The sequence below is a fragment of the Dendrobates tinctorius genome, unplaced genomic scaffold (assembly GCF_039654945.1).
Source record: "Dendrobates tinctorius isolate UK_male_01 unplaced genomic scaffold, ASM3965494v1 ptg000203l, whole genome shotgun sequence".
Taxonomy (NCBI): domain Eukaryota; kingdom Metazoa; phylum Chordata; class Amphibia; order Anura; family Dendrobatidae; genus Dendrobates; species Dendrobates tinctorius.
Window position 1 is genome coordinate 12,796,285 of NW_027361870.1, and position 24,157 is coordinate 12,820,441.

At 43.6% G+C, this 24,157-nt stretch overlaps 1 protein-coding gene across 4 annotated transcripts in view; it reads left to right on the plus strand.

The window, feature by feature from the left end:
* Positions 1-24,157, plus strand: part of TASP1 (taspase 1) — a 260,025-nt gene that overhangs the window by 64,343 nt on the left and 171,525 nt on the right. For 3 of the 4 annotated variants that reach the window (XM_073553817.1, XM_073553816.1, XM_073553818.1), the window contains 5 exons: positions 3,178-3,351; positions 3,710-3,777; positions 14,023-14,091; positions 14,612-14,732; positions 17,315-17,399. In XM_073553817.1, coding sequence (XP_073409918.1) covers positions 3,207-3,351; positions 3,710-3,777; positions 14,023-14,091; positions 14,612-14,732; positions 17,315-17,399 — 488 coding nt within the window. In that variant the 5' untranslated portion in view covers positions 3,178-3,206. Of the gene's footprint in view, positions 1-3,177; positions 3,352-3,709; positions 3,778-14,022; positions 14,092-14,611; positions 14,733-17,314; positions 17,400-24,157 lie in introns of those variants that run through there. The other variant, XR_012222020.1, reaches the window with a different exon arrangement.

Here is a 24,157-nt window from a genome sequence, read left to right on the forward strand (position 1 = left end):
GAGATCAGCACCAATTTTCTATAGGATGCTCATGTGGGGGTTGTATGTGACCACAAGAGGTTGTTGTCTTCTCAGTGTAATCCAGGAGGCTTCTTGGGATCCTTATCCAAAGTGCAAAAGATGAAAAGCGCTCACCGTCCCGATATATGTCCTTTTATTGTGGATTATACATACAAAGCAGGAGAGCTCTCAGTGGAGCCGCACTGGACGATGGCCATTTCGCGCAATACTGCTCAAGGACCCGTAGAAGCGCAGTATTGCGCGAAATGGCCGTCGTCTGAGAGCTCTCCTGCTTTGTATGTATAATCCACAATAAAAAGACATATATTGGGACGGTGAGTGCCTTGCATCTTTTGGACTTTGGATGTGGACATTTTCTGGTTATTTATTTGGCATAGCACCCATGATCCCTAGGAGTCGGAGGTAATTCATTATCCCGGAGATGTGCAGCTGTGCCTGTCATTTGTGCTCTCTCACGACATTCATTCTTGGGATCCTTGTAACTCTGTGGATCTGTTCATCTACTATCAGTCGATGGTAAGTGGCTTAAATTAATTAACCCATATCATAGATTTCATTTTGATTTGCAATAAAAAATGTTTTCTCTTTTTTTTTTTTTTTTTTTTGTTTTCTTTGGTTTGGTTCCCAAAATTTTAGACTTCGGCCCTAAATTATCAAACAGCTTTTGCCAGAAATTTAAAATAAAACTGTGTTGAAATGAAGTAAAATCTTTGCGCAAGCCGACAACTGTGGTCAGAGGGTTAGCGCATCCTTAGATGCCCACAAGGCATTTGATAGCGTAGAATGGGGGTATTTGTGGCAAGTTTTGCATTGTATGGGCTTTGGACCGCAATTTATATCTTGGGTTCAACTGCTGTATGCACAACCAGTGGCTAGAATTAGGGTGAATGGGGAACTATCTCACATCCTAAAGTTACACAGAGGGATGAGGCAGGGGTGTCCACTCTCCCCTCTTTGTTTGCTTTGGCTGTGGAACCGTTGTCCGCTAAAATTCGACAGTCTGCTGAAGTTTCCGGGTTCAAATATGGGTCCATAGAAGAAAAGATAGTGTTATATGCAGACGATATATTACTCTTTTTGCGTGATCCACACGCTTCTTTGGGTAGCGCCATTCGGCTTATTGAGGGTTTTGGATCTTTGTCGGGGTTAGTGATAAATTGGAATAAATCTATTTTGCTTAAGGTTGACGATGCAGGGGATGAGGTGGGGGACGCCGTAGATGGGGGCAGACTTAAAGTTGCAGATCGGTTCAAGTATCTAGGGATATGGATTTCTGTGCTGGTTACATACTATTTGCATAGAAACCTGACGCCAATTCTAGTGGTTCTTATGGCAAAAGTTGGGTCTTGGATTAAACTGCATTTGTCGGTAGTGGGCCGAGTCAATCTCACTAAAATGTTTCTGATGCTTAAGGTGTTGTATGTCCTTTACAACACACCTATTTGGATACCCCGTGAGAAATTTAAACCGATGAAATCTTTATTTAGAAGTTTGTTGTGGGGTGAACAGTATCCTCCTATCAAGTTGGAGACACTTCATTTCCCCAAGGAAGACGGGTGTTTGGATTTACCTAACCCAGGAATATATTTCCTTGCGGCCCAGTGCCAGCCTCTGTGGGGCTGGGCGCACGAGGTGACCTCCAGCGGGATAGAGCGTCTAATAGAGGGAGTGACGAAAAGATGTCCTGTGGTACAGAACTTGGAGGATGGCTCTCTGGGGGCACTTGGGAAAACTTACCCAACATTATTTCTGATACATAAACTGTGGGGGAGGATTAAACTAATTTGTGGGGTCACTTGCCTAGCTAGGTTTTTCCGTTATGGTATAATGACAATCTACCGGAGTTTATGGCGTTGGGATGTCTACTGGAATGGCAGGCCAGGGGGATATGTTATGTCTTCCAGATACTCGATCAACTGGAGATGAAGCCCTTTTTTTCAGCTGCCATCGGAGTTTGGTCTTAAGGCTTCCGGGGGATTTCAATATGCACATATGAAACATGCGCATAGAGCTCAGAACAGGGGTGGGTGAATGCCTCAATATCCAGGGAGACCTAGTGTTGGATTATGTATGTGGGGATGGGACTGCGAGGGGGGTCATCTACTCCTTGTATAGAGACTTATTACATACTTATCTTCTTGGGTTTCCGATCAATGCGAGGGCTAAGTGGGAAAGAGAGTTGGGTCGCTTAGAGGCTGAAACATGTTCTGGAGTGGATACCCAAATTGTCATTGAGTGAACCAAAATATGTTGTCCCAAAGGAGCCTGTGGTTTGCTTGCTGGGGTATGTGGAGGAGATAAAAGTGAATAACACCCTGAAGGTGGCAATTGCTAGACTACTATATATGGCTCGGAAGGTGATGGCAAGGAATTGGATAAAGGAAGATCCACCTTCGAAAGGAGAATACCTTAAATATGTGAAGCATGTCAGTATCCTGGAGAAGGGGGTCTACAAGAAAACCGGAAAATTGGCAATGTATGATAAACTGTGGATGCCATGACAGGAATTAGGTTAAGAGGAGGATGGGGGGGGAACGGTCTCGGGGATATCTATATGTGGGGATGCTTGTTTACACTGCTATTTTAGGGGTAACTGTATAATACAACTTTATATATTTGTACAGGTCATGTTGTTGGGATAATGCGAGCTGTCTAAAGGGGGGGAGGGGGGGTGGACTTGTCTTGTTATGTTGGGGTTTGTTTTATGAAAACCAGAAAATGCTTACATCTCTTTAACACGTATATTGTTGTGTTCTTCTTAATAAAAATCTATTTGAGTTAAAATCTTTGCGCAACTCATAGTGGCAGAAACATTTTGCATTTTGTACTAGTCACAATTTTATTTATTTTTTTATAAAGTGGACGGAGATTAGTTGGGAGGGGGTGCTGACAAATTCATCATAATTAATGCCACAAAAATGGCATAAATGATGACAGAAATGTAATCCAGAAATGACTGAAGTACATATTTGCGGTGGCGTATGTGAGCCAAAAGATATGCTATATGTATTATCGGTTCACGTCTGTTATTGAATTCGGTGCCTCTTACTCTATCAGGACTGGCATGATAAATGTCAATCAGGACCTTAGACCTTTGTTGTTTGTGGTAAATAATTTACTATTCTAACTCTTAGTTTTGGGTATTTTTCTTTCCAGGACAACAATGCGAATCTTGTGGGGCCATTATGGAGAAGGCTGTAAACACATCAGAACCATTGCCTTCTAAATCATCTCCGGTTTTTAGTAATAAAGAGACAGACTCAACCAAAGAAGTAGACTCGAGTAAAATCCAGAAGGGAAAGCGAGCTGGGTTTGTGCTTGTTCATGCAGGTAAGTGGCAATCCATGCACCGCAATGTCGTGATTGACATGTATAATTCCTTCAGTCTAGCTATAGTCATTCGTGGTGCTGGGGGCAGCGTTTTCTCAATCATTGTCCCCCACCAGTTGACCAGTATCATTATCTTTCTATCTGGTATTTTTTTTTTTTTTCATTCTTTTACAACAATAGTAAAGTCTTTGGGCTCCATTTGGAAACGCAGTTCTCATAGCTGCCATGTCTCTGTTTTGAGCAAGAACAAAGACACAAGTGTGAACATGTAGATATATTGAAATGCTACAGTGACAGACCATTCATAAATACTTTGACCTATTTTTGTTGTCTTTTTTTTTTTTTTGCTAATTTGAAGGTGCTGGATATCACTCTGAATCCAAAGCCAAGGAATATAAACATGTCTGCAAACGAGCATGTAAGAAGGTAGGATTGCATTGTTGTCTTCTCCTAGTAAGATGTCAGTATGGGGAAAGCTTTATCTTTTTTTGTTAGGGGCACATTTGGCTGTTTTTTCACTGATTGCATATTGCTGAGACATGCCATCACTTTTTCCTTGCTTAGAATCCAATGCCTGAATTATATTTATTTTTTACGGAGGAGGGAATTGCTGTCCACGCTGATCCAAGTGAATGTGGCCTCTGCCTTTCCTTGCACAGCCTGTTGGTGGGAAACGTCACAAAAATTGAAGGGGGCTTCAGTAAATATGTAAAAATAATAATTGATAATCACCTGTTCAGTTCTTTGCTGCTGTAGGGTCATGACTCTGGTGGTCCCTGTTAGTCCTTGTTTATGTCCTTGCAGTAACTGCAGCACAAACATCTGAACTAATAGCTGCTGCCTAACACTCCTCAGTAGTCTCGTGACATACATGCACGCATCATGGCTTAAGCCAGGGATTGTCTGCAGCAGTTACGTTGTTGTTTGGCATGGTTTCCGGCTATTGGCATATTGTTTAGAAATAATAGACAATTTCTTAAAGGAGTTTCCCACTTTCAGCAAATTGGATTTCAAATGCTCTGAAATAACTAACAAGGCAGCTACTTGCCCTCCCCGATCCTGTGACAGCTTTCCGTAGCTGCTCAGGTTTCGGTGTATAGGATGCAGCAGTGACGATGGTGCACGTCACCTCTGGTGTGGGTCACTGAGCTGGGCGACTCATGCTGTTTACTTCGGTACAGCTTCTGAGCTAAGTGACTGGATGGTGATATGTGCTGGTGACGGGACGTCACCGCTGTAGCCAACACACTGAGACATAAGTAGCGGAGGGCCGCCAGCGGTAACCTGGGGGGTGAGTACCTCCTCTGTTATTTTAGGTATTTTATTGCGTTTGGGGACCGCTTTCCAGAAAGTGACCCCTTTAATAGTATTCCTTGTGCAGTCAGATTTTCTCACAAATATCTTATATAAATCTTATTTTGCTTCTGTCAACTTGTCTTGACTTCAGGTGCAGTATAGATGCATGGGGGAATTATTTCCTCATTTTATATTCACTACATGGTTCAGGGGGTCTTTGTCAAAACTGCCTAAAGCGAATGTTTTCCCAAGTTTCCAAGAAACTCGAGGACATCTGCCTAGGTGGTCCAAATGGTTCTTATTTGTGGCAGTTGACCATTTTTTTTTTTTTCTACCTGCATGCAAACCTTACATTCATTTGCTCTTTCTTTTTGCTTTTGTTTTATTTTTTTTTCACAACAGAAGAGGAAATAAGGTTGTCATGTGTAAGAATGCATACTTTTTTCCATATATGTGTGTAATTTACTTACTCCTTGTAATTCAGATTGCACACACATGCCAGCGTGTTACACACCGGAAAAGTATGTGCTTCCATCTCTGAAAGGAATGAACCTTTCACTGCACCAGCCAAGGCCACTTTCTTGTGGAGTCGTTGTCTGACATCAGCATCTTTATTACATAACCTGTATTTTCATTAGTCTTACTTGGCTCAGGAAAAAAATGCATCCTTTCATTGGAGCTGAATACCGAAAGCACATGGTCTGAAATGTAATTTTAGGGGGAATTATTACTGCTGGTGTGTGTGTGAGCGGCGCAGTGTCTGACTTTCTCCCTTGTTTCAAAATCCAGCTAAAGTGTAAGCTTGGCAAATGAGGAGACAGATATGGCAACGGAGACGTTCGGGAGAATATTTATTTGGAGCTAGGGAAGGATTTTGTAAGGAGTTATCGCTTTTTACTAGACTGGTCGTTTTTTTGTTAAGGCAATATTTCCTGTTCCTACTCATGTGTGAGGCGCTTGACCTTCGTGCAGTGGCATTCTTCACCCACATCCTTACCAATTTTGTGATCACTTTAAGATGAATCACAGCTCAAAAATCAAGCTGTTAACATGCCAGACGTCTATTAATCTGAAGTCGTGCGTGGAAAACGGCCTTGTCCAAATGTTTCCCAAATGTGATATTCGTATTCAGGAATAAATAGTTTATGCTTTTCTTTTTTCCTTTATGGTTTGATGTGTGTAATAAATATATATTTATATCAGTTGCGCAAGAGGCTGGGGAGCGGTACGCTTTTGAAGATAATTATTAAATATATATTTCCTATCCTATCTTCAGAAGCGTACCGCTCCCCAGCCTCTTGCGCAACTGATTGACCATCTCCTATAGATTGCAGTGATGGTCAGTTTATTTAATAAGAGGTTATTTACAAAATCGCTTGTTTTTACAAGCATTTTGCAATATTACCCATTTAGGAAGATGAAACAACCCCTTTAGAGGGTAACTGTATTTGCAAGTTTGCTTTTCAGAATAAGATTTTGTGTGTGTGTGTGTGTGTGTGTGTGTGTGTGTGTGTGTGTGTGTGTGCGTGCAAGAAATAACACTTCTTCTGGCCATTCTATTACTTGATCCTTTTTTTTTTTTTTTTTTATACATCAGTTTTCCCTCTGGAAGCTCTCTTAATTTGCATTTGATTCTGAGCTGGTGGAAGGACGCTAGCTCCTATGACCTTTACTTTGCACAGCACACAGAGACTGATTCTTGCTCATCAATCTTTAATTGACACACAGAAAGAAGCAGCAGCATGGAGGAAATTATACAGCAGTACCAAGCTGTGTAGATGTGAATCCATCTCTGGGGTGATGTAAAAGACTTATCAGAAGGAAAGCTGATTAGTTCTATTTCTGTGTCTTTCTGACTGTTTCCTCACCGCCCCTCACTGCTCTGTGCAACATACTTCTCCATTGTAAATAACTGGTTTACTTTTAAAGTGCCATTGATTCCATGGTTGTATTCAAAGAACAAACCAACAATTACAGACTGATAGAGAGACGGAGAGGGCCTTGCCCTCAGGGGCTCCAATTCTACATGGTAATAGGGAAAGAGACTGTAGGTTAGGTGGTTGCGTAAGCTCCGGTGGTGGAGAGGTGACAGTGGGGTCATTGCAGGCTGTAAGCTGTCTTGAAAAGTTGGGTTTTCCAGTTCTGGGTGTAAAATCGGACGTGTTGGTGCACAACATTGCATAGGATGGCGTATACCAGGGAAATGTTTTGGAGGCAATTGGGTGAGGAACGTATGAAAGTGGCGGAGAGAAGGAGGTCTTGAGAGAACCTGAGGTTACGTGTGGGAAGATATCGGTAGATTAGAAAAGTATGGATCAGTATGGACGACCTTGTAAGTCTGTGTTAGACGTTTGAACTGGCTTAGTTGGGGAATTGGAAGCTAATTTTCTGCAGTTGAAATTGCAGAGGAGAGAAGCGGAGGAATAGCGAGGAGAGAGGTGGATTAATCTGGCGTAGGAGGTGTAACCCAACACAGAGTGGGTGATAAATTCATAAGGCCGGGAAGGTGAAGAAGTGCCTCTGAAGTGGAGAAGGAAGCTGAACTCTGATAAGATCTATTGCAAAAAAGTTTCACTTGCAATATAGATATTTGATTTATGCTAAATTAGTTGAAAATGCAGTTCCCTTTTAATATATGTATATAATTTTTCCCAATAGATCGCACAGTTTCAAAAGACATTTTTAACCATATAATGGTTCATTTGGAGGCCTTATGAATCTGCTCTGTTAAATTGAGTCAGTACAGGGGAAAGTGGTTGGGAAATACCTGATGCTCCTGTTGATTACATTTTTGTGTCCTAACAATTTGCATGTCTTGTACATTGCTGCAATATAGGAGACATGTGTGGGTCAATTCTCACTCAGATAAGCCTTAAAGACGTTTTGAGAAAACCCCTGTCCCCAAACAAAGTGTCTGAACTCTCACTCCCCGGGACCAATGCCTCCTTTCCGCCGCTTTTTCAGGTGCCTCTTATTGTCTGTGGCACTGACATCTCGTCAAAAGCGCTGCAACTGATCAGTGAGCTCGGCGGCTTTCCCTGAGGAGACTACACAAGCCGCCAAACTTGCTAATTGTCTGCAGTACTGTTGACGTGATGTTCGTGCTGCAGACGATAACAGACATCAGGAGTAGCGGAGAACTCTGAGATGGACCTGGGGAGGGGGAGTAAAGAACATGTTGGTGGTTTTTTTTTCTCATTAAACACACTAGCCTCGGGATAAGAGTTTTCTGAAAACCCATTCAAAGGTGAAGATAGGTGTCCATTCTTTTTATGACCAGTATTTCTCTTTCCCCCATGACGGCACCACGGAGAGAGGGATCCACCCTCAGGGACAGGAAACCTACAGATGAAAAAGGCGGTACCTCTCTCCCACATGAGTTGGTTTCCTGTCCCTGACGGGGAACCTACAGCATACCTGACAAGTCGTCGTAGGATTCCGTGGACCGATCCAGTCCGGTGATAGGCAGCGGGGCTCCCTGCCTCGGCTGGGTCGAGGCCTCGAACAGGCTCCCCCCGAAGCACCACCACTGGGGTCGGCGGGCCTTTAGGGTGAGTGGGGAGAGGCAGTGAAGAAGCTGTGGAAGTCTGCCTCCTGCAGTATAGTGACGGCGGTCACTACGGAGGCCCGCTGAACCGCAAGGCGGCACGTGCAGGTGGCGGCGGTCACCGGGAGCACAGGTCGGGGCCAGCCATACAAGGGAGGCGGTGGTGACCTCCAGAAAGCAGGCAGGGGTGGCGGCGGCCACCAGCTTTACTTACAGCGCTGGAGCGGCGCAGACGATGGGGGGACAGGCCCAAGCGACCCGAAGATAGCGGTGGCTACCATGAGGCGCAAGGTACGGCCGGGCGCAGACGCGCGCACGCCGTTACAAGCGCCAAAATAGATGGGGCCGCAGTGCACCACTGGGAGGCCGCAGCGCGCATGCGCGGGCAGCCACTTCCGGGGTGGGGGAACGCTGGGAGAGGCGGCGCAAAAAATAAAGTACCGCTCACATTTAAAAAAAAAAAAACCCCATTAAGGGGTAAGGAGCGTCGCCATGAGCGGAAAGCAAAAGGAGACTCGGCGTTCCCCGAAGCAGGGGCCGCGGCAAACGCAGGAACAGCGCCAACATTCACAGCGCCAGCGCAACTCTTCCCAGCAGCGCAGCAGCGACAGTCACACAGGATCGCGGCACAGCCAGAGTTCCACCATGGCGGCACAGCCAGACGTGGACTCAGCAGTGGAAATAATCCCTACGCCTGAGACTGTACCTCTCGTTCCATAAGGAGGGTGAGTGATCTCCGTGAATTCCCGCTCGCTAATATGCGGTTGTTAATTTCTGTTTTTAGGGGCGTAAATGCACGACTAAATCTAAGCGCATGATATGTGCCATATGCACGGAGGAGCTACCCCCTATATGGGAGAAAAAGCTTTGTGCGGCATGCATAGAGCAAACAATTCAGGAGGAATCCCCGAGATTTGCTTCAGATCTCAAAACCCTGATAAGGACCCAGGTCGAAAACGCCCTTAAGGGCGCTAGATCCTCAAAAAATAAACGTAGGTCCAGGCGTAGGTCGCCAGAGTCCAGTGTTAGCGAGTCAGAAAGCGAACTGTCGGACTCAAGTAACTCATCCTCCTCCCAATCATCATCATCATCCTCAGAAGGGGGACGTAGCTGCTTCCCCATCGAGAAAACGGACACCCTAGTAAAAGCGGTGAGGACAACGATGGGGTTAGTAGATGAACGGCCTAAGAATGCAGCCCAGGATCTGATGTTTGGTGGGCTGGAACAAAAAAAACAGAGAGCTTTTACTGTCAATGAGAAAATCCATTCCCTAATTAATCGGGAATGGAAAAAACCTGACAAAAAAGTCCTCTTGACACCCAAGAGGAAATACCCCTTCGACGACCCGGCCTGCTCCTCATGGAGTAAAACTCCTAAATTAGACGTGGCAATTGCAAAAGCTTCTAAAAAATTTGCCCTGCCCTTCGAGGACATGGGAACCCTGAGGGACCCAATGGACAAAAAAGCAGAAGCCTTTCTAAAAAATACGTGGGAGTCGGCAGCAGGGGGGCTAAAGCCAGCCATAGCAGCCATGTGCACGGCGCGCGCCCTAATGGTCTGGCTAGATCACTTAGAGTCACAAATAAAGGGGAGAGTCCCAAGAGATACAATGCAGAGGTCAGTTTCGGTGATGAGGGGGGCAGCAGCCTTCCTGGCGGATGCATTAGTAGACTCAACCAGGCTGGCAGCCAGAACAGCCGCCTTCTCAAATTCCGCAAGACGCGCCTTATGGCTGAAATGCTGGCCGGGAGACTTACAGACAAAGACCAAATTGTGCGCAAACACTAGACGACATCCTGGAAAACTGGAAAAGGCAGGGGACAAGAAGAAATCTTTCCCCGGGTTCCCCAGTCAGGCATACAAACCGCCTTTTCGGAACAGAAGGTTCATGCGACGAAAGCCCCCAAGAGGGAACAAAGAAGGATGGGAGGATAGGAGAAATAAAAATAAGGGCTTTGTTTAACAAACCCCCCCCCGACAACAAAAAGCCACAATGAAGGTACTCCCCAGGTCGGGGGAAGACTATCCTGCTTTCTCCAGGCCTGGGAAAAGATATTCACAAGTTCTTGGATACTAGACATAGTAAAGGAAGGCCTGAGGCTAACATTCATTTCCCAACCAAATGACTCCTTCGTGATAACCCCTCAAAGGACACCACAAGAGCATCTGGCCCTACAACAGGAAATAGCGATCCTAAGAGAGAAAAATGTATTGCAAGAAGTCCCCTACTCTCCTTTTTCTTCGCAAGAAACCAGACGGTTCGTGCAGGGTGATTATAGATCTCAAAAAGCTGAACAAATATCTAGAAGTGCAGCACTTCAAAATGGAGACGATAAAATCCTGTATAAAAATGCTTCCCCCAGCTTGCTTTATGGCCGTATTAGACTTGAGGGACGCATATTATCATGTGCCTATTCACAGGGATCACAGGAAATACCTCAGAGTAGCGGTGATGATTCAATGGGGGTTAAAACATTTTCAGTTCAGAGCCCTCCCCTTCGGCCTAGCCATTGCTCCAAGGGTATTTACGAAGGTAATGTCAGAGGTAATGGCCCACATAAGAGAGCAAAACGTTCTGATAGTCCCGTACCTGGACGATCTATTAATAATAGGGGTCACCTTTCACCATTGCAAACAGCAGTTGGACCTGGTCATGAAGTCAGTACAGAGCCTAGGGTGGATGCTGAACTTGCCCAAGTCCAGACTCATACCAAGTCAGGTGCAAGAGTATTTGGGAATCACACTGGACTCAATCGAGCAGAAATGTTACCTTTCGAAGGCAAAGGTTCAAAAAATGACGCAAATGACATCTCAAATGATAGCGTCCCCGAGCACCACCCTGAGGAAAGGCATGTCACTGTTGGGGTCTATGACAGCCTGCATGCCAGCCGTCCAATGGGCCCAGAGCCATACTCGGGGCTTGCAGTGGGAAATATTAGATGCAGACTTTTCCCTACACGGAAATTTAGACACGCAGTTAAATATCTCGCCAGAAACAAGGCATTCCTTAACATGGTGGACAGCTCCAGCCAACCTAGCCAAGGGGGTTCCTTGGGCATTGCCTACAACAAAGATCCTAACCACGGACGCAAGTCCTTGGGGGTGGGGCGCACATCTAGGCAACCAGGTGGCACAGGGGTCCTGGGATCAGGGAAGAGAGTACGCTTCCTCCAATATGAAAGAGCTGCTGGCAGTGAAACTAGCCCTCGTTTATTTTCTAGATTCACTACGTTCCCATCACGTGAGAGTCTTCTCGGACAACCAGGTAGTGGTAGCATACCTAAACCACCAGGGGGTACCAGGTCTCGACCACTAATGGAGTTAACAAAGTCCATCTTCCACCTGGCAGAACACAATCTAGAATCCCTGACAGCCCTGCACATAAAAGGTTCAGAAAATCGAACGGCAGACTTTTTAAGCAGGACACGTCTAAAACAGGGGGAGTGGGAACTAAGCTGTTTAGTCTTCAACCAGATCGTGAAACTCTGGAGTCAACCAGAGAGAGACTTATTTGCTAACAGTCAGAATCGGAAGCTGGAGACCTTCTGCTCAATCGATCCCCGGGGGGGCCCAGTAGCCCTAGATGCCTTCACGATACCCTGGGATTATCATCTGGCCTACGCCTTCCCCCCAATATCTCTCATTCCCTTAGTACTGAGGAAAATACGGGAGGACAAGGCAACAGTAGTGGTAATAGCGCCCTTCTGGCCACGTAGAATTTGGTTCTGGCTGAGAAGGATGTCCGTGACAGACCCCTGGGTTCTACCAGAAAATCCAGACCTGTTATGCCAGGGTCCAGTTTATCACCCGCACGTAAAAAACCTACACTTGACAGCTTGGCTTTTGAGAGGGAGCTCCTAAGCATCAGGGGCTTCTCATCAAACTTGGTAACCACGCTACTACAGAGTAGAAAGTCAGTAACCACCTAAGCATATGGCAAGGTGTGGAAGAAATTCATATCAGTGTCAGGTTCCGACCCAACGGGCGAAATCCCTGTAGATAAAATTCTGGAATTCCTACAAAGGGGGTTGGAGAAGGGGTTAGCTACCAGCACCTTAAAAGTACAGGTGGCGGCCTTGGGAGCTTTGTATAACCACGATCTAGCCAAAAATAGATGGGTTAAGAGATTCATTAGAGCCTCAAGTAGATCTAGACCGATCTCTCTACATACCACCCCATCTGGGATCTAAACCTAGTGCTAAATGCTCTAACCAAACCTCCCTTCGAACCCCTAATGGAAATTCCCTTAAAAATATTGTCACTTAAGACCTCCATCCTAGTGGCCTTAACTTCTGCCCGCCGCGTTAGTGACATACAAGCTTTGTCGGCCCACTCACCCTTCACGCAAATCCTGGATGATAGGGTAATTCTTAGAACTGATCCAGCGTATCTCCCCAAAGTGTCGTCACACTTTCATGGGACTCAGGAAATCTCCCTACCCTCTTTTTGTCCCGATCCCAAAAACAAAACAGAAGAGATGTTACACACTTTAGATGTAAAAAGATGCCTGGTCCAATATTTGACAACCACGAGGGAATTTAGGAAGGATAGGGCTCTGTTTGTCTGTTTTCAGGGTCCTCGGAAGGGGAAGAAGGCATCGAAGTCCACACTGGCGAGGTGGATAAGAGAAGCCATCACCTTATCCTACTCCTCCTGCGGGGCGGCCATCCCAGAGGACATAAGGGCCCATTCAACCAGGGCATTGGCATCATCCTGGGCAGAGAAAGCCGGCGCTTCAATAGATCAGATATGTAGAGCTGCCACTTGGTCTTCCCCCTCTACATTTTTCAAACATTACCGTCTAGACTTGACCTCCTCTTCAGATCTCACCTATGGGAATAGGGTTCTGGAGGCGGTGGTCCCTCCCTAGATGTACAAGCTTTGTAATTCTCTCCGTGGTGCCGTCATGGGGGAAAGAGAAAATCGTAGTTACTTACCGATAACGGTATTTCTCTGATCCCATGACGGCACCCGTACATCCCCTCCCTTTCACACACACAGGTGTGCACATAAGAGTGAGTTAGTTATTGTTACTACTTAGCCACGCGTTGCCTTTGTTAAGCTTAATTTGATTAATGTTGGATTTTTTATAACAGTTTGAGTTGCAGCTGAGAGTTCTGTGTAATGCTCTGTAAACCAACTGATGTGGGAGAGAGGTACCGCCTTTTTCATCTGTAGGTTTCCTGTCCCTGAGGGCGGATCCCTCTCTCCGTGGTGCCGTCATGGGATCAGAGAAATACCGTTATCGGTAAGTAACTACGATTTTTTCCAGGTTCTGAGATTGAAGTCCCAGAACAGTTGTATTATCTGATGTATTATTGCATGTCTTCTAATTTTTCACTGCACGTCGGTGCTCCTAGCTACTGGAATTTGTGGAAAACCATCTGCTTTTCTTAGCTAAGGCTGGTGGCTGCTCTGCAGGTAAGAAGCAGCGAGGGCAGCAGAGCACGAGTATTCTTCTTCATTTTCAGGATTAGTTTTTAATTTGATATTTGGTTTGTTGCCAGAACAGTAGGGTCTCCAATGACCCGCATACTGACTTGTATACACGTTATAATGTGGCATCAAGCTCTGAGCCCTAATACTCCAGGTTAGAGTCTGTGACCCCCCCCCCCCCCCCCGAAACCTCTTTATCTTTGAATCTTAAGGTGTTTTGTTTGAAGGTAAACTCATCTGACTCCCTACTTTATACAATATCCTTAAGTTGAAGCATTGATAATATAAGAAGTACGACCAACTAAAATAATGTTCCATAATTCATCATATCTCTTTATAAAGTGCATTGTCTTACTGATTGTGACGCTCGTGTGTAACTCTTCGTTATGCAGGCAATTGAAAAGCTCCAAGCTGGTGATCTGGCCACAGATGCTGTTACTGCTGCTCTGGTGGAGTTGGAGGTATGTGTGATTATATAGTACTGTACAACATGTCAGATTATACCGTAGCCTACAAAACAAGAAAATGGCAAGTATGTAATATACACAATAGCAGGTGCCTGGGTTTTCCAGGGGGAAAATATACATTGTCGCCGTTGTTCTTGTGCGCAATGTAAGACAGATTTTCTTTGTTGGGACGTGACTAGACTGTGTGTGAAGGAGGCTAGCTAGCTGCTTACTTATCTATTTTTGCATGGACTGTGGCAGAGAAGGGGGCTGGTTTGGCTTTAGAAATAGTCGCCAGCTAGTCCCCAACACCCACTACCCCTGTCACGTGCAAACACTGGAACCGCTGTAGTTCGTGAAGCTGAAGAAAGGAAGCGAGGCTGCCAGGACTGTGATGTAGCGGCAAGCAGAGGACTGGGGAACCTGGCCAACCTAAACTATATTAGCAACGTAAATTATTTACTATTGAATGCTGAGTTCTATATTTTTTTCTCTGCCTAGAAATCACCCTTTTGGATTATTTTTCCTTATGTAGGACTCCCCGTTCACAAATGCTGGGATGGGTTCAAATTTGAATCTGCTGGGAGAAATCGAATGTGACGCCAGTATCATGGATGGAAAGTCTTTAAGCTTTGGCGCAGTTGGATCTTTGAGTGGTATGGTCCATGATTAATTGTTTTCATCATCTGGAATCTAAATTTAGATTGCAATAGATGACTTAGAAATCTTTATAAGTTACATTTCATTAGTAAATTAATTTTTAAGGACAAATATTAATAGAGCAGCACGGAGGCTCCGTGGTTAGCACCATGCCTTTGGAGCACTGTGGTTATGTGTTCAAATCCCACCAAGGACAACATCTGCAAGTCTGCAAGGAGTTTGTATGTTCTCCGAATGTTTGCGTGGGTTTCCTCCGGGTTCTCGGGCTTCCTCCCACACTCCAAACACATACTGAATTTAGATTATGAGCCTCAATGGGGACAGTGATGCTGATGCTAAAATGCTGCAAAATTGATGGCCCTTCAGGTTATCCCATAGCAAGTCTTTACTAACACTGAGTTTGAACCTGTTGGTTGCCAAGGCCAATCATAGACTTTGGTCACAACCTCCATTGGTTATTTCCAATGTACCAGTCGGTCATTATACAAAACAAAAAAAAAAACAGACTTGGTGGTACCTAAAGAAAAACTGTTGGACCGTATTGACTATACTGGGACTAGTTAGGTTTCCAGAATGAAACATGACTTTTTACTGGCCAGTTTTAGAACAGCATATTTCAGACGTAACAGCACTTAAGATGGGAACAGATTTAGATCTGCACTGGCAATTTGTTAGTTGTCATTTTCCAGCTAGGCTAGACTGAGTAATGGTATGCTTACACTGGCCGAGCTACATATAAGATGATTAATATCTTATTTAGCTGACCCATTAGACTTCTATGCATTAACACTATTATTAAGTGCACATAGAATATTATAAGACAGCTTAAAAATACCACCCAGAAACCAAGCATTCTGCTCATTTAATGAGGTGATTGCTCGCCTATTTTCGGAGAAATGAGCCTTCATAGGCATGCTCATACCCGAGAATCAGCCAGTGTAAATCCTGCCTAATTATACAAAAAAAAATTTGCGTACAGATAAAACTGGGATCTGCCAGGGATAAAAGGATTCTGTGTGATTATATACTACACATCATGTGAGTCTCAGCGCTGAGATCTCCTCTCCAGAGATCTTGGTGCCGAGATTTCCATCTGCGCATGCGCCGCCCCCATTTTCCCGGAGTCCAGTCCACTGCATAGGAAACCATGTACCATAACTGTGGGGGCTCTGGGCTTTCACATGATGTCGGCAGAGCCCCCCGCAGCGCTGAACACCCGCAGCGGCGCACAGCACGATCCGGATACCCTCTCATCCCAGCCTGCAGCAACGCTCCGCCCTTGCCTCCTCCAGCGGCGACCCTGGGACCCCGCTTCACCGCAGCCAGCACCCCCGGTAAGCAATAAAATAAGATGCATGGATTATAAGACGCACCACCATTTTATTAAAAAAAAGTTTTTATCCTATTTTTCGCTTAAAACTTAAGGTGCGTCTTATAAAGCGAAAAATACATTTTTTTTTTTTATGGATTTTTACACGCGTTTTTATCCCAATCAATGACTAGCCGTAGAGCTGAAAAATACCTGATAGTTTAAATCTAAAAGGGAAAAAAAAAAAAGCAACCTGTGCATGAGATTTCAGAAATCCTATTCACTTTGCTACAGTTTTTTTTGCCGCCCCGCAGCAAAAACACAGCGTATGAACAACCCCTTATTCTTACAGTACAGTTAATTACAGTCTTGAAACATTCGGAGCACCTGAGTGATCCTTGCAGGACTATGACTAATTTTCATGCCTTTGCAAGGTCATCAAAACCCTGAGGAATTCTTATCGCATTTGTATTTTGAAAAATAACTAATTCAAAAAGGGCATTGTGTAAACTTCATCAGTTTTTGCTCACACTATGAGCTTTGCTTAAACTTGATTTCACCCCGTTTTTTCCTGGTTGAACAAGTTCCATGTCTGAGATTTCTGGAATCAGACAAAAGAGCAGAGTAATAAACCGTTCTGCTCTCTCAATGTGAACATTTCGATAAAGCGAGTGGCTGAACCTTCTAATCCTTAATAAAATCCAATTTATTTAGTAGGCCCCATTTGAGTTGGTTCACCTTTACTTTCGGCCTGAACTGCATTTCTGTTGGTAACTTAAAGAAAAATACACTTTCCACAGTTTCCACAGCTGATATATTAGATATTTAGACATTAAATAAATTTGTGTATCTAAACAAAATATTTTAACAGATTTTCCAAGAAAATATGCCTATAGCAAATCAAGACGTATCAATTTATTTCACCGCTGCTCCATCCTTGCATTTCTGGTTCCCTTGCCTGTCTTCTTTTTATCTGGCAGACATCCTGTATGGTTGATATGACCACTGCAGCCTATCTGACGACCTCAGGGGTATAGTCACATTTGGTATACGGGTTGTCATCAATGAAGCCAGGTAAACGGAAGGCAGTCAATAGGGCGACCATGGGCCCAAGAGCAACAAGGGATTTAATCAAGTGATTATTATTTATATTATTATATTGCTGGCTATGGCCGCATTCTTTTTCATATGTTGGAAAACACCTTTAAAAATTATGAAGTTTACTATTGCTAATATTTTGATGTATGTTTTTTTTCCATTATTTTTAAGGAATAAAAAATCCAGTTCTGGCAGCAAACAAGTTACTGTTTGAAGGACAAAAGGGAAAACTCTCTGCTGGCAGAATCCCACCTTGGTAATTACATTGTATCGCTTCTGTAGAGTTTTATAAGGATGGATATCCAATTTAATTTCCTTTTTTTTTTTTTTTTTTTTTGGAAAGGTACCTAAAATGGTTACACGCATGTTCATTTTCACTTGCATAACCCAGTTTAGCTGATTCTGGACGGCCCATTGGCTTTAATCGTCTGGGCGGTCCTACTCCCACTTTCCAATGACGTTCTAAAATGATTGTGCAGCTGTGGGAGCTGGGATCCGAGATGTCCGAGAAAGCCGGAGGTCCCAGTGTGCACAGGCTATTTATTATTGTCTGTGCCTTTTCAATCGCTGTATACACAAATCTAAAGAAGAGCTTTGTCCGTAGTAATTGGAGGCGCTGACAACCCTTCCTCCTCCGTACCCAGCAGTCATATGCTTACTATGTGCAGTGATATATTTGTTACAGAATGATGAAGAAATACGACTTTACAAAATATGACATAAAATTGAAGCCAAATAAATATCATGTAAAAAAAAAAAAAAAAGTTTATATACCTGAACGAGAGAAAATTTTCAAGCTCTCTTAAACTGCATGTGCAGAACAATGTGAAAATGTGCATTGTCAGGAATGGGAGTAAATGGTCTGATTTTGAACTGGTTGAGAACCTGCAGAAAACTGTATGTGTAAGTGATATTCGCAGCGTTTACCTTTTTAAAGTTGTTTTGCATTGTAAGGGGTGTGCAACTGCAAAATCTGCTAGTATTGATTAGTTTGGCCGACACACTTGTATGGAGATGTTAACCGGGCATGTCCAATTGCTTTGTTCTCCCGCAGATGAACCACGAGCAGAGATGTCTATTTGCAGCTTTCTCATAGAAAACACAGGCGTGCTCCTGTGTAAGGGAGAGACGGCTGAGTTAGCTGTTGGCTAAACGATTGGCCAAAGCACCATTTGGCCAACTTGAGACAGTAATTGGCTTATCTTTACATCTACTTCTACGATGCAAACTTTTTTTTGTCTTCGTGCTTATTCTGATCCTGCAGTCATACTAAATTCCAATTGTTTCATACCACTTGGGGACTATTCACACAGTAATATTTCTCATTCATGTGCTGTCTGTTGCAAAAAGAAAATGCACGTGGACCTACATAACTTAGGCTAGTTTCACACTAGCGTTTATTCAGCGCAGCGCACGGCGCCGCTAAGCCCCGCCCCCCTGCTGACTCCCTCCCGCCCCATCCGGTCATCGCCGCCTACTATCGCACATGGACGCTTGCGATCTGCGCACCCTATCTTTAGCATAGGGTGCGCAGATCGTGTGCTAGTAGGATTTTGGCGTGCGCTGCGCACTTTTGAAGGTGCGCCGAAATGCAACATGTTGCGTTCGGCACGCACGGGCGCACCTTCAAAAGTGCACAGCGCACGCCAAAATCCTACTAGCGCACGGCTAGCACACGATCTGTGCACCCTATGCTAAAGATATGTGCAATAGTAGGCGGCGATGACCGGATGGGGCGGGCAGGGAGCCGGCAGGGGGCGGGGCTTAGCGGCGCCGTTCACTGCGTCGAATAAATGCTAGTGTGAAACTAGCCTTATTGGAAATATTTACAAGTTACGGTCATTTTTCTTTCATAGATCCTTATCCGTTCCATTAAACCCTGTCCCCCTGTACTATTCTCATCCGTTCAAGTAGATGTGACTCTGCACTTTACTTTACGAGGCTGTTATTTACATATTGTTTCCAGAAACTATCCTTTCATCTGATTCTTTTCTTTTTTTGTTTTTGCAGACACCAAAGTAGACTCTGTAGTGTAAATGTGCCCTGACTAATTTATCAAAAGGTGCAAATTGATTTCACTATGTGTAGGATCTGACTACACTGGGTTTGTCTGTAGTCTGTTACCATAGAGACACAGTCCTGCTTAGAAAACACCAAGCCCTTTTTAATCACAATTTTTAAAGTTGTAAAATAGCAAAAGAAATATTGTCCATGAAGGACATTTTATGTTTCTCTTTATATTTAGAAGTGAAGATGTTTCTGTAATTTTTTATTTTAGTTATGCATCATTTTCTTTTGTCTTGCTTTTAAAAATATGCATTTATTGTTTCAGTGTATTTCTCTTAACATTTGTAAAGCCAGCAAACTACAAGTTGTTATATTCTTCCACTTTGTAGAAGCGGCAGATGTGTGATCTGTTTCCTTCATCCTGGGAACATTTTGTCCCCCGATTTGAGTAGTAATAATTGCCCAGTCTCTTGCAATTTATATGGATATTTTTGACATTACTAATTTAATTTGTCTGTCCTGCTTTAGGCAACAGGAGGTTGAAAATCCAACTTGAAAACAAATAAGACTATTTGAGCAAAGATCCTTTGCGCTGTTTTTTTTAGCAGCATTTGGCATGCTCTTAGGTTTTTTACTTTTGTAGTGGTGAACAGGGATTTCTTCAAACAGATGACTGTAGTGTTTAGGGATTGCCTGCACTGACATTGAAGATATTAGCCAATTAATCCTCTTGTGAACAGACTGCATTTCTTTCTGGAAATGTAAGAGTACTCCTAAATTAAACTGTTTTTATCAGAGTTTTATTTTTTCTCTTGCCTGTTACCAACACGACTTTACCAAAAATAATTTAACATTACAATACCTTTTCGCTTTGATCAAGGCTGCAGTCAAAAGACAAATTATTGGAAAGCGCATGATATCATTCTGATGCTTCTGATCTGTTGCCCAAATCCAAACAACTGCCAGAATAAAAACATAAGCAGAGAATTTCTTAACAATCAGCAGAAGGTTCCGAGAAACCCTTTACAATTGGGGGCAAGTTAGAGCATTGCGTTAATCTTTCCTACGTACATAAAACTATCAGCGCGTTCGCTCATGAGTCGGCCATCGAAAACACAAGGCTGCTTGAAATTTTATATTTTTACAATGGGACCAAAACGCTGATTTGTTAAAAAATAATAAGAACAAAACATGGATCGTTCCATGAAAATGTTCCTACCTCTCTTGGTTTAAGATTAATGACTTTATTTAGTCACATTTTAAACAGGCATGTTATACTATGTTTTCTCTATTTTATTTTCAAATAGTGGATTTTTCGTTAGTATATGCAACCAATGTCGGTGCGGGGGTTTCCTGTTGTGGCTTAACGATCAGTATAATAAAATGGCAGCAGTGCTAGGACATTGACATGCCATTTTCTCATGTTGCTTAAGATCTCCAGGAGATCATAATGATATTCCATTTTGTCTATGGTCACAGCAATTGGACCCATGTCATTCCGACAACAGTGTCCCATTTAGGGTACGTGCATATGTTGAGTATTTGCTTGCAGAAATTTCTGCAAGTTTTTTTTGCATCTCTTGGCAGCAAAAATGCATGTTTTGGTTGCATTTTTGCCGCGGTTTTGTACATCAATGAATGCTTTTTGAGCTAGATAAAACATTTTTTAAAAAAAATGTTTTATGTAATTTCTTGGTTTAACAACTTCTTCTTTTTCATTCTGTTGTAGTGGCATCAGGGTAATGGGATTAGGGCTTGTTGTCAGCAGCTTTCGCTGACACCAAGCCCTAGGTTTAGTAATGAAGATGTGTCAGCTATGCGCCCTCTTTACTAAACCAGTAAGAAAAGAGTTAAATAAACACACATTGTCACCAGCTTATGTAGGAGCGTTAGGGCCCCGTCACACATAGCGACTCACCAGCGATCCCGACAACGATATCAACTTGTCAGGATCGCTGGTGTGTCGCTACATGATTGCTGGTGAGCTGTCAAACAGGCAGCTTCACCAGCGATCAGCACCAGCGACGCCGTGTACGTTAGTTACCAGTGTGCTGATGCAGTTAGCTGGTAACTAAGGTACACCTCGGGTTTCTAAGCACCGCGCGGTGCTTAGAAACCCTGCGTTTACCTTAGTTACCAGCGCACTGATCGCTGGTCTCCCGCCTGTCACACGCAACGATGCGTGCTGGCCAGCGGGAGACCAGCGATCAAAAAAAAATGTCCTGGCTATTCCAGGACGATCAGCGATAACCGGCAGGGGGGCCGGTCGCTGGTCAGTGTCACACACAGCGATCTCGCTGGTGAGATCGCTGTTGCGTCACAAAACTTATGACTCTGCAGCGATCTCGCTAGGGAGATCGCTATGTGTGACGGGGGCTTTAAGCGAATTAACATACATGCGCTGTAACCAAGCAGCAACTGGCAGCTGTGGCTCTTGCATAATTTTTATAACCATCAGAGGGACTTTTTAAGAGCCCATTTTTTAAGGCTGAAAGGCCTAAAAAGGACCTTAAAAAATGGGCTGAAAATCTCGGCGCTTATGCGAGTACTTACGGTAATTATTTTAAGGTTTTGTTTTTTTTTAATTTTTCATACTTCTCCTATCAGCGGTGCTTGCTGTCACTTATCAGTGGCTGCAGACGTAGCCTGATGGAAGTAGTAGTCTCTCATCAGCCAACATCTGCTCACCTGTGGTGAGCTTTTTACCGCTTGTCACAGTATTTCTGCGGGGTCACTCTGACATCTGAGAGCGTGACTCCGCAGTGCTCTGACTATAACGATCTTACCGGCAGTGACGTTGCCGCCGATCAGAATCGCCTCCCCAGTGTTTCGCACGCTGTCACACAGATGACCGCATGGGAAACGCCATATGAAGTCTGTAAAAACCAGCAAAAACCTGCTGACAAGAGTCCCTTAAATAAAATAATCATTTAAAGTGAAATTAAGGCAAAAAGCAGAAATTGCAATTTTTATTTATTTATTTATTTTTAAATAAAGGAAAGGTACCAACCCAAGTCTCAGAAGTTACCATACATGGTTTTGGAGATCAGTGGGTTCTTAACACCGGCAGCACAATTTTAGTGGCTGCTGTCTGAGGTCCTGGGCATTGGTTGTCCTGAGCTGTCTGGGACCCTGTACAGAAGATTACTCTCTGGACACACTTGCTGAAATGGCTTTGTACTACAAGAAGATTTCTGTATAAAAACGAGAAAATTCAACTTTAGCACTGACTTTGCCATGTTTAAAACAAAGCCTAGAGCAGGCGGTGCACAACCTTTTGTGGTTTGAGTGCCACATAACCAAGAAAACTTATATTTACTTTTGAGACTTTTATTGGCATAGCAAACGTATGTACCATAAATGCAGGTTTCTCTTTAAAGAAATGCAGGGTCAGATGTGGACATAACATTGGTGCACAGGAACCCAAGAGTTAAAGGAGCCCATTTCCACCTCCAAAGCAAGTGAAATTTTGAATTATAATGAGAGCTATCGGACTGTAAAGGGCCCTTATACTGATTTTTGCACAGGGCCCTTTTCAGTCCACCTTCAGTCTGACCTTCTGAGAGCAGGTGACTACATCCTTATGGCCCTCTGCATTGTAGATCATGGCTTGTGCGGTAACAGTCAAGTCCTCACATCCGCTAGTGGAGAGCTACATGCATTGATGGCCAACTCTACTCCTTTTCTAGAGTACGAAATGGGCTCCTGATGTCTGTGGTAACCAGTGATGGTTACATCTTGTGTGTGCCCATGAGCTATGAGCCACCCATCTCTTGGTTGGCCCACAGGAAAACAATTCTGCTTCCAGATGGTTGGGTGCAGCACTATCTTCCGCCAGAAACTAAAATGAAAACTCTTTTCTGGAATCTGGTATACAACTTACGATACTGTAGGAAGAGTACACATGGGTTTTCTTAGCAGCTGGAAATATTCCATTTCCAAACAGTGCCGCCTATGCAAACAACTTCTGTCTCGAAAGTGCCCTCAACCGTTCCTCTGTCTACCATAGGAATAGTTCAGAAATAAGGATAGATCATTAGTAAATAAAATTCAGAAACCGTTTGTCAGCACGTTTTGTGTCTGAAGAGACCAGTGTCTTTCCAAAAACATTGGCTTTATATTTCATCACTACACGGTCACGCCAGGAGGAGCAGAGTGCCAGCCTTGGATCACTGTGCCAGTACAATGACGGACCAGTGCTGTCAGCAGTCACTGAGCCCCTATGTCCTGGATCGCTGCAGATTTAACAGATAATACATCTTTTTTACCAGACGACCTCAGCTTTTTGCTATGCTCAGTAACATTTTGAACTGTGGGATGTTCGACTCTCACAGGGTAAACTTCAGTAAATGCTTGGCTGTGCAATGTAGCCCAGAATCATAAATCTTTTAGCTCAATAATTCATTATGGGTTTTTAGAGGATTAAAGCACAAGACATGTGATAAGGTTGAAATAAACTAAAGTACAGATATTTCATGATTGTTTTAGGTCTATTTATTTTATTAGCATAGAGGTTAAAAATGCGTATAAAACTTTTAAAATGAGTTATGATTTCAATGTAGGATATCTAAATGCGTTTTTTAGAGATAAGTTTATATAAGAACCAACATTGGGGTCTATAGAACCATTGTGAGATTTTAGAGCATTTGGAGATCTGTCTTTGTTACCTGAGCACAAGCATACAGACTCACAAGACCAGATTGCATGTACAGTACAGGGTGATTCACTCGCTACTTTACCTGGAAATATTGCTGTAACCTCTCAAAGAGACTGACGACCATACTGAAATTTGGACTGTACATTCTTTTTTTTTTTTTTTTTTTTTCCTATCTCACCTCATATATATACGGTACCTACAAATGTTTGATACTTTTTTAATGTGAGACAATAAAGACTTGTTTTTATCTTTTCTACACCCTTGTGGTTGATGGCTACTCCATTTTTCTCCATAATTGCATGTTGTTGGGAGTACTCCACTATTACTGGTTAGTCCTTACTATTGGTGGG